The 15,402-nt window shown below is 43.0% G+C and overlaps 2 protein-coding genes across 17 annotated transcripts in view; one reads left to right on the top strand and one right to left on the bottom strand.

Annotated features, from left to right (window-relative positions):
* BLNK (B cell linker) overlaps positions 1-15,402 on the bottom strand; it is an 80,059-nt gene that overhangs the window by 38,185 nt on the left and 26,472 nt on the right. For all 3 annotated transcript variants that reach the window (XM_017675072.3, XM_017675058.3, XM_017675063.3), the window contains 2 exons: positions 12,469-12,518; positions 4,098-4,138 (listed from right to left, as the gene is read on the bottom strand). In XM_017675072.3, coding sequence (XP_017530561.3) covers positions 4,098-4,138; positions 12,469-12,518 — 91 coding nt within the window. The remainder of the gene's footprint in view (positions 1-4,097; positions 4,139-12,468; positions 12,519-15,402) is intronic.
* The window catches only part of ZNF518A (zinc finger protein 518A), a 114,786-nt gene that overhangs the window by 98,863 nt on the left and 521 nt on the right, over positions 1-15,402 (top strand). The gene's annotated exons all lie outside the window — the stretch shown is intronic.

The raw sequence follows: 15,402 nt of genomic DNA, 5'->3' as shown, positions 1-15,402 counted from the left end.
TATCATGAATACTGACTGATCGTTGAGAAGAAAGTAAGCTTAATAAGGAGAGGGTAAGGAGATACACAGATTACAGGTATCTTTTAGGAGTTGAGGTTTGTTTGGTTTCTAAAAATAGAGCTGGTAAGGGTCTGTTAGGCTCCAAACTCTCAGAGTCCCTTCTTTTTGTTTTTCAAATATGAATTTTATTTAAGTCCATATTGAAAATACATTGACACAGTCTAAAGTTCAAATAGTTCAGAAGGATGTAAAGTCTTCTTCCCAGCCTCTCAGTTCCTCTCCCCAGAGACGGTTCCCAGCTTTTGTGCATTTTGTTCAGAGACAGTTTATGTATATACTATACATACATATATTCATGTGGAGAAAATACTTGATCCTGGACTTAAGGGGTCCTCTGATCTCTGCATCCACTGCCCCCAACACTGCCTGGCTCAGTGCGTGAGCCTTACATGATTTTCCAATGAAAGGATGTCACATCTGCCTTTTGGCTTGTGTCTTTTGACTTGCAGTTGTGTAACAGTGACGCAAGCATAGGCATCCTTCGTGCTGTAGCCTCGGGGCCTGTAACAAGGCCAGCAAAGGTTGGGAGCTCCGTATGTTGGAATGGATCAGTGAGTGAGGACTGCACCGTCCATAGGGAATGGGGTCTAGGGGCAGAATAGGTGAAGAGTGGGATAAGGAAGAGAATGGAGCGAGAAGAGTTTTTCCCTGGGTGGCTGGAAACACACTGGGAGAGGGAACAAAAGGAGGAAGGAGCCCAAGCAGGCGTGTCCTTGCCCTAGAGTAAGGGAGCCAGGAAGGGCCAAGAAGGAGTGAGGTAATTCCCAAGGGGGTTTTTCCCAAACACCTATCTCAATAAGAACAAACAGGGAAGTTCAATCATCTCTCTTGGACATGAATATGAAATTAGGCCAAATAGAATAATGATAATAAGAACAACTATTATTATAACTGACATTCCTAAGCACTTCATACCTCATTTACTCCTCACCACAATCATATGAGATGTATATCTTCATAAATTCCCATTTTACAGTTGAGGAAACTGTGGCACAGAGAAATTAAGTGATCTGAGACTGCAGTCTGGAGAAGCCAATGACTCTTCCCAGGCAGGAGGCTTGGGAGGTGGAGTGGGTGGGCATCACAGGGCAAAAGTCTAATTTCCCGAGGTTAGTATAATCCAGCCCAAGGTTGGGACCCTTCTCACCTAGGCCAGGCACTAGATTGCTGTTGGTGCAGTAGCCCAGGAAGACTCAGTGCAAATGCTGAGAAGCAGGTGGTTTAATAAACATGGAAAGTGAAAGAATCAGTGAGCACCCAGACCCATGTGCCCAAGTGGGAGATGGTTTGGGCGTCCCACTTTGTTCCAGTTTTCATGGAGCAGGGATGGGCTTCATAGAATCTATTACTTGGAGGCTGAGCATCAGTGTGCATTCTAGGAAGGCTGCTAGTGTCCTTGCAGCCCCTCGGCAGTGCAGCCTGCTGCAGGGAACCAGGCTGTAGAAGTGGCAGGGAGGGTAAAGGAAGACCAACTCTGTGCCAGTTGTTCCTGGCAGCCATCCTCTGACAGTGGGCTGCCTACCAAGTTGTAACCCCCGTGACGGCTGGATGAAATTGCGTTCCAGGACCCAACACAGGACCTGCTATAGGTCAAACATCCATGCAGTGAATGAATGAACTGAGCTGCTACCCTGGGCTCTGAAGGGACTGAGGAGGAGGGAATGGGTGCTCCAGAGAAGTCCTGAGCTGGCCCTTCATTTGGAAAATATTTTCTATGGGAGACAGATCATGAGACCCTCCTACTTCAAGCACAATGAAATGTGTTGAATACCTTTTTTTCAAGAGAGTTAAAAAGGAATCTGTTCAAACTTCAGAGGCAATTTTTTAAAAAAACCCTACGCACAAACTGTTCTAAATTCTGACAAAATTCTTTCATTCATTCATTTAATACTTGAGCAAGTGCAATACTTTGGACAGTCTGATGGAAACTTTGAAGAATGGAATGTATCATCACACAAAAACCTCCTCAAATTGTCCACTCATTCCTTCAGTTAATCACTTACTATTTATTGACCACGTACTATGTGCCAGCCCTTGTGTGTGACTCTGAGCACAGTCCCTGCCCTCTTAAAACTTATATTCTAACGGGACACCAATGGCAAACAAATAGTGAATAATAAATAATTAGATAACCAAACAGATAAAATAGCTACCACTAGTGACAGAGTCACTGAACAGAATCTGAGACAGGGTCCCGAGACAAGACCAGTGGAAAGAGAGATTCTCCTTCAGGTGGGGGTGCAGGAAAGGCTTGCTGAGAAGGTGACATTGAAGCCAAACCTGAGGGAGGACAAGAAAGAGCAGGCCAAGGGAGGAATGAGGGCCCTCTGGTTTCTCATCTCCTCCCTTTTCTTCCTTTGTCTGCCCAAGCACCATGAGTGTGAGCAGACAGGACCTTGGCCTGCTGTAGGAAGTGGGGGCAGACCTGTGCACCTGGGCTGTGATGAGCAAGGCCCTGCTGAGGGGTGCATGGAGGGCTAGACAGGTCCGCAGGGGCCAGGTTTCATCAGGTCTGGAGGCTTTAGCAACAAGTCTGGATTTCATTTGTATGTGCAACAGGAATCTAATAAGGTAAAAGTAATTTGAGTGAAGGTTTACTCAATCTTTATTACAGCTGGTACCTTATTTTGGTTGTTTGACTTTGGGACACAAGTCATTCCCTCCTCTCAAGGCTGATTTTATTTTGTGTTTCCTAAGTCCCCATCACGTGCTCTTTTTTTCCAGACAGCAAGCTCAATTTTCTTGGCTTCCCTGAGGATGTGGACCAGCTTCTTAATATTGTGACAGATGCGGCCCAGAGCATGGGCCAGCAGGGGGCGCAGCTGCAGTGCCTCTGAGGGAATCTGGCTGATGGGCCCTGGAAGGAACTCCATGCCCAAGTGACCTGCAGAGAGGTCATCCCATCCCCTCTTTTAAAATATCATTTCTTTGCAGTTGGAAAGGGAGGAACTCCCATCTCCTAATGCTCTGAATAAACTCCAGGTGGTATACACAGTGGGGAGCTGGACTCAGCCTCTGTGCTGGGCACTGGACAGGAATTCCAGGTTCTCATCCCGCCAGGCCACTGAGCAACTCCAGGCTCTGAGTAAGTCCAGGATCAAGTATTTTCTCCACTGAGTGATGGTGGGCAAGTTCTTTTCATTCTCTTAGCCTCAGCTTCCTTATCTGTAAAATGGGGTGTGTGATTGTACAGAGGCCCTCTTGAATCTCCTTCAGATATAAAAACTACTGTGAAGAAAAGCTTTTAGAATGTCTTCAAGACTTCACCCAAGGGAGAAGTGACCACTGGGGCCCTGTAGGTTGCACAGCCACCTGGGAAAACTTGACAGTGAATTCGCACTCCTCACTCCCAGTGCCGTCTTGGCCAGGTACCCCGTACCCCTCTCTTGCTCTGTGACCTCCTGGTCTGCTAGTGTCCTGTTGGTCACAGCAAGCACCTTGGAGTTTAAAAGCCTAGTCCTGAAATCTAAGGGCCTGGGTTTGCGTTTTGAAACTGCAAGTTACTTAAACTCTCCAGGCTTTAGTTTCTTCACTTGAAAAATGAGCAAGGCTGACATGCAAAATGTTTAACAGCTAACATGGCCCAGGTACTGGCCTGGCCCTAAAGAGTGCCCCTGAGGTCTCCGGGTGTGCCGCACTTCGCTCTTTGGTTGTTGGTTTGCTTAGGGTTCCTGAGGAATTCAGGGCAGAGGCACCTGCCAATTGACATGGAAATATTGCAACACTCTAACATTGATTTTGGCTGTGCTGGTTAGCATTGAAGATGGGGATAAAAATGCCAACTCATAGGGCTGCAGTGAGAATTACACGAGGTAATGTGTACAAAGCTCTTAGCCTGGCATGTAGTGATGCTAGGGCAAGTCAGCTATTGGGAAGTTATTGCTACCCTGTCTGTAGGTGGCCTTCCCAGCCCGGCCAGCCCCCTGCTGTGATGTGCAGCTGGCCACCAGCATGTAATCAGAAACAAGCCCTTGAAAAGGCTTCCCACAAACTTCCAGTGGAAACAGTGCCTCCTGATCCCAGGAGCAAATACTTACAAACTCGTCTGACCACTGCTCCTCTTCGTCAGCAGGGTTTTCTGAAATGGCATGTGGGAAGCAGAATGCACAGGCATAAATCACAGCTGGCCAGCTCCACCCTGTCCACAAGCACCCCACACCTGCCTTCCCTGCCCTTGGCCTTCCTGATCCCATTTACTTGGCTTGAATGGTTACTACAGTCATCTCATGTTCATTCATTTTTGACTCTTTTTAAAAAAATTAATTCTCAAAGCATAAGGAGAAGTCCCATGGGGCAGAAAAATGGGTGCATCTGATCCATGTCTGACCTTGTCAAGGGACATTTTTGGGACATTATAGTAACCCAGGAGGACCTGCAATTCATACCATGTTGCATCCAAGTATTTTTTTTTTCTTTTTTTTGGTGCATTTAAGTATTTCTTTGAATCAATATGTAGATGGTAAGTAGGAAGAGCACTGGACAGACAGATCAAAATTCTCAATCCAGGTTCTGTTCCTAACTAATTGGAGAGTGGGCAAGACAACTAACATCTCTAGGCCTCAGTTTCAAGATCTGTAAGAGGAGGGGAAACTTCTACGATTCCCTTTAGATCTAACTTTGACTACATGCCAGGTAATACTATCAGTGCTTTGCCCTCATTTAGCTCTCTCAGAAACCTTGTGAGGAAACTGAGGCTTAGAGAAAATAACTCATTTGCCCAAAGTCATCTGGTAAGCAGTAGAGCCAGAAGTTGAACCCTGCAGGCTGACTTACAAGCACATAATCTGAACTTAGTGTTATGCTGCCTTGCTGGCCTTGAGCTCCAGGGTGCAGGCACTGTCCTAGGCTCTGGAGAGGGTGTAAAAATGGATGTAAGAGGTGTTAAGTAGCTTCTGATCTTGAAGAATAAAATAAGTTCGAATTATGATGACCAAGGAGAATATTTGACCCCCTTTTCCTCCAAAACACATTTAGAGTGTAGAAGCTTAGCAGCTATCCCATCATATAAATTGAATTTAGGGGTTAAATGCAATCCATTGTGCTACGTAGGAGATCAACCAGTCTCAGGTCTAGGTGACAGAGTGGCCCCAATGCCTGCACCATAGAAGGACCCAGCTCCCCTCCCATCCACTGAGCAACCATTCCTAGAGGGCCTGGTGGATGGTCTCTGAATTCCCCAGAACCTCAGTAGAACCTTTTCTTGCCATTTCTACCCCCTGCCAGGGAGACCACTGACTTCAGCTCCAGGTGGGTTCCCCGGATGCCTGTATAAAAAGCACGTCCCTGTCTTGGTCACCTGTATTTGCTGAACCTTTTCCCAGTGAGTCATTGTCCACTTCATGATTGGTTACTGGCACAGTGAACATCTACCCAGTTTTCCTGTCTCCATTGTCTTTCCTCGCCAACTTATCTTTCCTACTGTTCCTAGTTATTTTCTTAAAGTCAAGGTTGGATCATGTGGTTCCTTTCCTCAAGAATCATCAGTGGCTCCCTATGGAATAAAGTCTGGGTTTTGACAACCTATTCAAATGCCTCCACCTCCCACCCATCCTTTGTCCTCTCTTGTGGCAGTCTTCTATGTTCACTGCTGTTACAGTAACAGCAGAGAGCTTGCTCCTTCTGCCTTGTACTTCTGATTGTCCTCTGCTCTGCTCATGCTGTTCTCCTAGCCCTACTCTGTTGTCCATGGAAATTTCTCTCATATCTGCTCCAGAAAGTTTTCCGCAGTTCCTCCTGTCATAACCCATTACTCCTTCCTCTGGGCCTCATTGGATACTGCTGGCGCTTCAATGCCGCATGTACTTCATTCTGCCCTGTGCAATGATTAATTTCTTTCTTTCTCTCTGTACAGAGAGCAAGGCTTATTTAATTTACCTTTGTGTCTGGATGGCATTTTGCATTTGTAATCCATGCACTAATAAGTTGACTAAATGAAAATTAAGATAATAATAATAATAGATTCCATTTATGAACACTTCCAATGTGCTGGGTACTAGGCTAAGTGTTATAAGTGTATTTCTTCATTTATCCTCAAAACAGTACTATGTGATAGGTGCCATTATTATCTCTGTTTTATAGTCAGGGAGACCAGGGTTAAGAGAGGTTGTAAAACCTGTCTGAGGTCACATGACTAGGGAGTATAGGGGCTGGATTGGAAGCCAGGCTATCTGCGTGGGCTCCTGCAGCTGAAATCTCATGTGAACTGCCTGGTCCTTCAGATAAAACCTAAGAGAAACAAGAAAGGCCTAATCCAAGCATCATGCCACATCAAGGCAGAAAAGAGAGAAAAGAATCACATGGTAGAGATTATTTGATGGTGTTCCTCCCTATCCTTGCTATATCCATCTTCTGGTCCCACAGGCGACTCACAGCATCATACTCATAAAGTCACATCCTTGCCAGCTATTTTCCAGGCTGAAAATCATGACAATCCAAAGCACTAGGACCAAAATGGAGGGTGATTTTCCAACATCTCAGAGAGCTTTCCAAAGTGTGTGGGTAGTGGTTTTAAAATGAAGATCCCCAGGTTCAAATCTTGGCTCTGATCTTTACTACCTGCTTGGCAGTGGACCAGTACTTTAATTGTTTAAAGCTCAACTTCCTGTAAAATAAGGATAAGAATAGGGCTTGCTTCATGCTTACATGAGAATCAAATAACGTAATACATCTAAAGTACTTCACAAATCCTGGCACACAGTAAATGCTGCACTAACATTACTATTGTTGCCTTGAGTACTCACAATGTCTTCATAAACCTTCAAAATAACACCAATTCTATTCTGCTCCAGTGGCAACCAAGCAGAATGATTACCGCGAAGAAACAGATCTGAGAGAACCCCTAGCGTAGTGGCTAAATTTTCAGGAGAAAAGTTCAAGTTTAAGATGGCCAGGTGATTTACTTTAGGGTGTGGGATTGCACACCCCTGCTAGGAAGTTAAGGTGCTGGCTGGGCCTTCTTGTCAGGGAAAGCCTTTCCTATTGTATCATGTACCTGGTGTGGGGCTTATGCTCCATTTACTGTGTCTAAGTCCATCCACACAATAGAGGGACTTTCCTTCTTGCCTGGCTAGGCTTTGTGATTCATGTGGCCCTCCCAAGCCTGTGGACACAGCACCTGGCACTATGAGACATGAAAGAATGGCCACAATGGCCCCCCAGTCACAGCCCTTATTTCTCCTCTTTCAGAGCTGGTGGTGGGACTGGGATCCAGTGAGAAAACCACAGTGGGATGCAGAAAAGAAACAAGGAAGGAAAGTGGGCCAGCTGTGGTGCTGAGGACAACTGTAGGGAAGGAACGTAGCTGAACTACAAGGCTGCCAGGGAGGCAGCAAAGGGACGCCTACTGGGTACACCTGAGAGGAGAAAGGTATTGACTTAGTGAGGGGAGCTGAAGCTAAGGTGTAGATCCAGGCTGGCTGGGAGAGGTGGTTTGCATCTAAATTCTTAACACCTTAGAAATTCTCTTTGTATGTTCATTCATCCCTTCCCAGGGCCCTGTTAACAGGGGATGATGTACAGAAATGGGGAACATAGTTCTGGCTTAGCCATCAACTGGCTGTGTGACTTTGTGCAGTTGCTTTGCCTTTCTGGTCTCCAATTAACCTTAATATGAGGAGCTTGGAACTAGTGATCTTTCAGGACTGTCCAGGCTTTAAAACACCTGAGTCTAAGTTCCACTATTATCAGCTCCATGAGGCATGAGTAATGTTGAATATAGCTCCTCCCAGGTCAGTTTTGCTGGTACCACCAGTTAGAGTATAACCAGGAGACACCAAGTTAGAGTATAGCCAGGTAAATTCTGGATTCACTAAGGACACCAGGGCAGGGACGGAAGCAGTGTACATTTCATTTCTTTAGTGGATGAACGGTTGTTATACATACCCTGTGCTTCTGTGGGAGGCATTTAGCCAAGACCCCTTACGTATTTTCCTTTGCCTGAGGTCTTTCCCCCTTTACAACTTCTGTCATCTCCTCCCTTCATGACATCAGTGGTGGGAGGAGAAGGTGGGCCTCCTGAGGACATTACAACAGGCCCTGGATATCAGTGTAGAAAGAGGGAGGCCATTTTCAGTTCTGACCTCTCAGGGGTTTGTGGAGTGACCAGTGGAGCTTCTGCAATGACCCCCAGAAGACTGGGTACACCTCAGCTGGTCTCCCCTTCCCTCCCTCCTGAGCAGACCTCAGACTTCAAAGATACAGGAGCTGTTCAACCATGAAAGTGTAGTGACCAGGAAGCAGATCCTGGTGTTAATGTAGAGGCTCTGGTGCCTTCAGAATAATAAGAAAGGCCCCCAGACAGTGTGACCGTTTCAGCGTGGGTCAAAGGGAGGAACGGTAGGATGGGAGCCTAGGATGGGCTTCCTTTTAGTGGCCACAGTAACCTTGGACAGGTTACTTACTGCTCCTGAGATGCATTTTCCTCATGTAAGAAAGGAGATAGTAATTTGCATATAATGGTGCTAACAGGAGATTAGGTGAGCTAATGTCTGTAAATATCTAACATAATGCCCAGGACAGAGCATACCCAAAGACCCAGCCCCTTGCCAAAGCAATGCCAGCTGCTTGGGGGTAATACACTCTGCTCAATGGACCCTGAGGCAATGGTCCTTCCTCAGAGACAAAGTGGGGTTGCCTACTGGATCTGAACTGAAAGCTGCAGCCTCCACGCTGGCTTGATCTGCATCTATACAAGGTCCAGACCCCCATTCGTTGTATAAGTCAAGCTTTGTCCTTCTACACTCTAACTACAAAGGGACTGTGGTGACTTTTCTGCTGCACTGGCCTTTCAAGCCTCTGCTCTCTGGAGGTCTGCATCACTGAGGCCAACACATTCTTCCAGAGGGTTTGGGGGAAGCCATTTGCTTCTGGGGCTGGAAAAAGGACATACTGCTGATGTCCAGGGGAGAGAGGAGAGGCTGTGTGTGAGCATGGGTGGATCAAGTCTGCACAGGCCTTCAGGCAACACTTGACTGGCCTCCCTGGCTCAGGAGATCGGGCAGGCTGAGGTGTCCAAGCACTGAGAAGAGCTGTAAGGGCTGGCTTCTGAGGATTTAGTCTTGCAGCTGTGCAGGGACCTCAAGGCTCTAGTTAAGCAGCTGGAAATGCTCCTGGGACATGAATTGGGGGTGGGAGTGATGGCAAAGGAGGTGCTAACTGCAGGTGGTGATGGTGATGGTGGTTTTGCCAAAAGAACCTTTTCCAAGCATTGAGTGTAGAGCAGGAAGATTAGGCAAGGCCCTATTGGTTTGGTGAAGCAATAGATGAATTTCTGAGATCCTGGAACAGGTTTGTCTTTCGATTCAGGAGAAGCAGTTGAGGACAGAGTTGGTAGTTTAGAGCAGGGTTTCTCAAATTTAATATACATTTAAATCCTATGGAGTTCTCGTTAAAATGCAAATTCTGATTCAGTAGTTTTAGAGTGGAGCAGAAATTCTGTGTTTCTAACAAGTTTCCAGGTGATGCTTTTAAGTGTTAAGATGCTTTAAAGTGATGCTGCTAGGCTAGGGATTACATTTTGAGTAGCAAAGGGTGGAAAAGGCTGGGCTGGGTCATGTTTTTGTGTTCCAAGAGAGATGATGTACAAATGTATTCATATCAAGATTATTTTAAGGGTTTCAGAGAAGAAAGCAGGTATCTAAGGTCAAGAAAGGGAACACTTCTAAACCTTGAGGAGATTGGAAGATGCAAAACTCTAAAGCCAGGGAAGGTTAGGAGAGGCTTGTTTTGTCACTGGGCCCTGAGCTCCAAAGCTGTGTGTTTCTGCAGGAAGATGAAGTAATAGCACTGGCAGGAACCTAAAGGTCTTCTAGTTGAGTCCCTGCTTGATGCAGATGAGAAGAGGAGAGTGAGTCGTCCAAGGTTACACGGCCAGTTAGTGGCTAGACATCAAAGGACTTTGTGTGCAGGCTTAGTGGGTGGCAATTTCTCATGGTGACATGAAAATATTGAAGCAAAGATATTTCAGGACAGTTCTCTGATGGAGGTTGAGAGGACCCCATGGAATTAGGGATGAAGCAGACTACTCAGAGGCTTCTGTACTAGGACAAACGAGATGGCAGGGCCTGAGCTGTAGCTCTGTGAGTAGAGAGGAGCAAAGATATTTGAGAGACACTTAAAAGATAGAATTAATAGGATTTAGGGCTTAATTTTTTTTTTGGTAGAAGATGAAGGAAGAGGAGGAATCAAGAATGATCCCCAGTATGTATGGGTTACATAAGAGAATGCGTAAATGATTAATGCTGTCTTTTGCCCAAATAAAAATTGAAGGACCTGAGTTAGGGATGAACAAGGTAACAGTTGAGAATGAGGGGACCATCAGGGCGCATCCGGCCTGAAATCAGATATATCAGTCTACTTAGGTTTCCAAGAACTGCCTCTGAGCTCCTAACATTTGTGTCCCGCACTTCCAACGCTGTTGGTTCATCTACAAAGTGACAAATATTCCTGTTCATCCTTCAGGACTCGAATTAAATGTCACCTCAGAGAGACCTTCCCTGACTACCTAAATTTCTCCCCAGCCCCACAGAGATTCCCCATCACCACACCTGCCCTTTTCCTTTATAGTTACCATGTGTGGTATATTATATTTACCTGTTGGTATTCCCATTTTTTACCTGACTCCCCACTAGTCATTAAGCGCTGTAAGGTCAGGGACTTAATTTTGTTCCCCACTTTATATATCTAGCATAGTGAGTATGATACAGGGCGCACTTGTATAATATTTGTTGAATGAATCAAAGAATGTGTGAATCAGCTGAAACACCTGGAGATGGTTATTCTAGAGAAGAAATCATTCAAGTGACCTGACTTCTTAACTCTATCCTTGAAGTTGCACAGAACAACTCTATTTTCACTTTCTTTAATATTTAAGATCTGCTATGTGGTCATCAGGACAGATTTAGGAAGCCACAAGGAAATGGATTGCATCTATATCCCACCAGGGCTGTTTTTCTTCCCTGACTGGGCCTGATAGGCTTGGGAGATCATCACAGGAGATATCCATGTACAAAGTGGGCCTCGTTTGTGGTACATGCTGGTGAAGTAGGTTAAGCACTGGATTAGATGTTAGACTATATGAACTCTGCAGCTCCTTTTAAACCTGAGACTTCACGATTCCATGATTTCCCCATCAAACCTTTGCACACCTAACAGGTATAGTCTGTTTACTTTTTTAGAATTTAGCGACAAGAATGCATTTATTCTCACTTATCAACTGAGCAGCTCCCTTGATTTTGATTAGGTGGGTTTTTAAAGATCAGGACAGTTGCAAACTGCAAAGGAATGCCCTGATCAACTGTCTAGATTTGCTGACTGATTGGCAAGGTGAGGTCAATACACATGACTTAGTGAGTTTTGGAAAATGGTCCAGTGGGTCAGTGACCAGACTTTGTTGTCAACATTTCTCAATGTAATAAGATTTCACTGTGCTTAAGAACTCAACTACCTGATTTATTGCTATCTTGATCAATGGTAGGAAAAATAAAATTAAATAAAATAATTAATACAATAAAATAAAATAGTAATCCTCCTTTAAGGTGATTTGGTTTTAGCTGTTGCCCTGTAGAGGAAAAGTCTTCATCAATGTCTGTAGTCCTGTGGTTGTTACTGAGGGTTGTATCGATCTGTCCATGTCTAAGAAATCTTTATGTTTAACCCAAAAGAAATATTTTAGATTTATCCTCCCAAGCATTTGTTTCAGAAAAGGAAAGCGTGTTGATAATCTACCTTGCTCACCACTTCCATAAACACTACCAATCTCAAAATTAACTTTTCTTCCCTGACAAACTGGATCCTAGTTGAAATGGGGTTACAGGACTAAACTGGGAAAGACTGAGTAACCATGTACCATCAATAATGCAGTCCCACCCCACTACCCTCCTGTGTCCCAAGTATCCTTTTAACAATTCTTTATCTAGGAAGCCTCCCACTTCCTCCACATCTTCCACCTCATATTAGATTAGATAATGCTGCTGTATACTGTCACATAATTTTGTGCTTCCCCTCACACTGCATTGTAATTGCTTTTAGTATCATCTGTCTTCCCTTCTAGATGATCAATTCTGGAGTGTGGAGACTATATCTATCTTGTTCAGCACTGTATTTCTACCTAAGATCCTATATGTGTTTTGCACATGGATGATGATGTTTAATAAATGTTTGCTAAATAGATAGTGGGTTGGATGGATGGATGGGTGAATGGATGAATGGATGGATGGATGGATGGATGGATGGATGGATGGATGGATGGATGGAGGGAAGGAGGGAGGACTCATCTGCACTGTACCCAAATGATTAAAATTAGGATGAGCACCCTTTGTTTTCAAATGAGTAGAATGTAGTTCCCTTTTTAAGAAGTAAATATGAATATTACATGTGTCAAAAGTCCAAGTATTTTGGAAATATTCTTACCTGAGGCATAGTCCCTCCGAGGAACATTTGGAGGGGCTTTGACTTTCAGCCTGCAGATCACAACCATGAGACAAACTGTCAGTGGGTAGGACAGCTGTGTCGAGGCCCATAATATAAACAGATCTTAAGATAACAGGCAGACAACTAATAGAATAATGGCTTCCTTTGGACCCGTCACATCGACTAAAGGATTGTAAATATAGTGAAGTCATTAATCAGAGGCTTTCCACCTCTCCCCATCTCCCCAGTGCACGATGTGGCTGTGACTTGGCAAAGGTGAAAGGACTTTGAGAGGTCAGAATATCAGCAAGTAGTGAGCTCAGAGTTTTAGGGAAGATAAATGTTCATTGGATGATAGGAAGGTAAAAGAAGATGGGCTCCATTTTAATAAATAATTCAATAAGTGCTTTAAATAATAGGAAAAAATTAGCTATAATGAACACTTTCTTTGTAGGTTGGGTGGAAATTATTTTTGCACTATTTAAAAACCTACCAAATACTAGGCAGTGAGTGTCACCAGATCGGGGATTGTGATATCTGGCTTATTTAGAAATTGAACTGTTTCAAGCACTTTCAGAACTACTTTAGTATCTTTTTGCACATGTAAAATGTTCTGAAAACTCATAATCCTTCCCCACTCATTAAAAGAAGAAAATTAAGATTACATTTAAAAATTTATCTCAACTTTTAGGCTTTTTATAAGTTCTGACAATATCTCCCCTTCCATTATTTGAAATACGTAAGGTTTATAATACATTGTTATTTGCAGTAATAATTACCCATTGCATTTAAGAGTGACTTGCTTAATGAAATTTAAAACATATATAAATAAAACATATACCCAGTAGCCTTTATTTACTAAAACACACATCCTTTTATAGAAACAGTGTATATGGTAACCAGTACACACAAAACATTTAATTTCTTGGGAAAAAAGCAGTACAGAAATTCATGTTTGATCACAAAAAAACAAGCCTTATAAAACTGAACTGTAATGTTGCAAAGTAACAATATTTTTATTTGCATAGAAATTCTGCTCTTTGAATCTCAAAGTTTCTCATCTCTATTATTTCATTTAATTCTCATAGCAAGCCAGCAGGCTGTGCTGGGAAAGTGTTTCATTAGACCTATTATAAAGTCCAAAGAGAGAGATTATTCAAGGTGTTGTAGGAAGGAAAAATAAAAACACTTGGGTCTGGTGCCAGGTCTGTTTAGGGAACAGTAAATTTCACAAAACACAAACAAACTATTACCCATTATTACCATCATTTCATAAAAGAAACGGTATCTTAATACCCCAAAATGTGTGACGGTCATCATCTCAGAAAAAAGAGCAGACACAAGAAAAGACTCTTGGTCACTGAACACGGAACAGGAATAAAAGGGTGGTTTGGGCCTCACTTAGCAACCGGCAGCTGCATGATAACCCCCAACGCTTCAAGGTCCTTTATTTGGCCATGGACCAGTGACAACTCTGTCATGCTCTTGTGTTAGGAAACCAGTGTATTCAACCATGCTTCCTCCTTTCAAGGTAGCACCTGTTGCCTGGCTACGAGTGAGAACTCAACTGCAGGTCACTTAGAACCACTGACTTCACCCAGAGTAATGACTAGGGCAGCCAAGCTGAGAAGAAACATGGTTTGTCAAGTAAAAGTCCATTTGGGGAAGTAGGCATAATGAAACAAACTGTCTGGGAAAATTTGAGCTCCATGGCTGCTGCAAGTATAACTGACCATGGAATAGAGAGACATTTTATACAGAGGCTTTGTATATTGAGAAAACTAGTGTATTATAAAACTGGCAACTGTGTGGGATAATTTGTCTAGAATTGCTAGTGATTAAAACAATGACTAACAGGGTTCTCTCATTTCAGTGAGAGTCTGTATGCATTGGAAAAAATAAATGAAAATAATCACACACCTCTCCCAGTCTTAGGACAGAACATGAGAACAAATTCTCCTCCTCTATAAGATGACCACTGTCCCTCAAACAGAAGACCATTTTAACTATTTCATGATGATCACTTTTACATACTGAGACTCATTTACATTTTATAGTCTAAAAACACCACACAAAGTGATTTCTTATTTTTAAGTTTAGCAAAGACCAAAAAGAATGAAGATACTTTGTTCTGAAGGCACAGAGAAATGAACTTTTATACATTTTATTGGTGATACAAAATTTGGGGGAAACAATTTGGTAACATCAATCAAAATTTCAAGGGCACAAATCCTTCCACCCAAAAATTTCATTTCAGGAATTTAGCTTTCTGGTATACTCAAAGTCTACAAAAGATAGTTATTGAAATATTGTTTGTGAGAGGGAAATGAAACAAAGGAATGACCCACAAAATTTTGATTGATGCTATCAGATTGCCCTCTGAAAATGTTGTGCCAGTTTAAATTCTCACTCCACACTTTAAAAAAATGAATGAGAATACATTTGTAGTAGACCATTAATCAGCTGTTCAAAAAGAAATATAGCCTATTTTTATATACCAACAAAGAAAGAAGTATATGATAGAACATTAAGTAAAACCACCAAACAAAGTAAGCTGGTAGAATGGTTTGTGTTGTATGATGCCATACATGATGAAAATGTATGTGTGTATAGGTATATAATATATCTATGTCAAGGTATGTATATGTGCATGTTAAGATATACATACAGATATATATGAAACTGAGTCATGACAACATCCATTTCTGAGGACTAGATTAAAGTGTGGAGATGAGGAATTGGGAGATTTTGGCTTTATGCAATTCTGAATGCTTTGATATCTTTTCCTGGTAAATCTGTATCACATTCATATAAAAAAACTTAAACAAAAACTTCATGGAATGCCATTTCCCCTTTCCTCTTGATATAGATTTTGAGTGGCAAATGCCAGTATGTACCATTTCTATTCTCTTTTTAAAAAAGCTTAAGAGTTCT

Source organism: Manis javanica, chromosome 7, assembly GCF_040802235.1.
Source record: "Manis javanica isolate MJ-LG chromosome 7, MJ_LKY, whole genome shotgun sequence".
Taxonomy (NCBI): Eukaryota; Metazoa; Chordata; class Mammalia; order Pholidota; family Manidae; genus Manis; species Manis javanica.
Note: the sequence above shows the minus strand (reverse complement) of the source record. Positions and strands in the feature narration are given on the sequence as shown.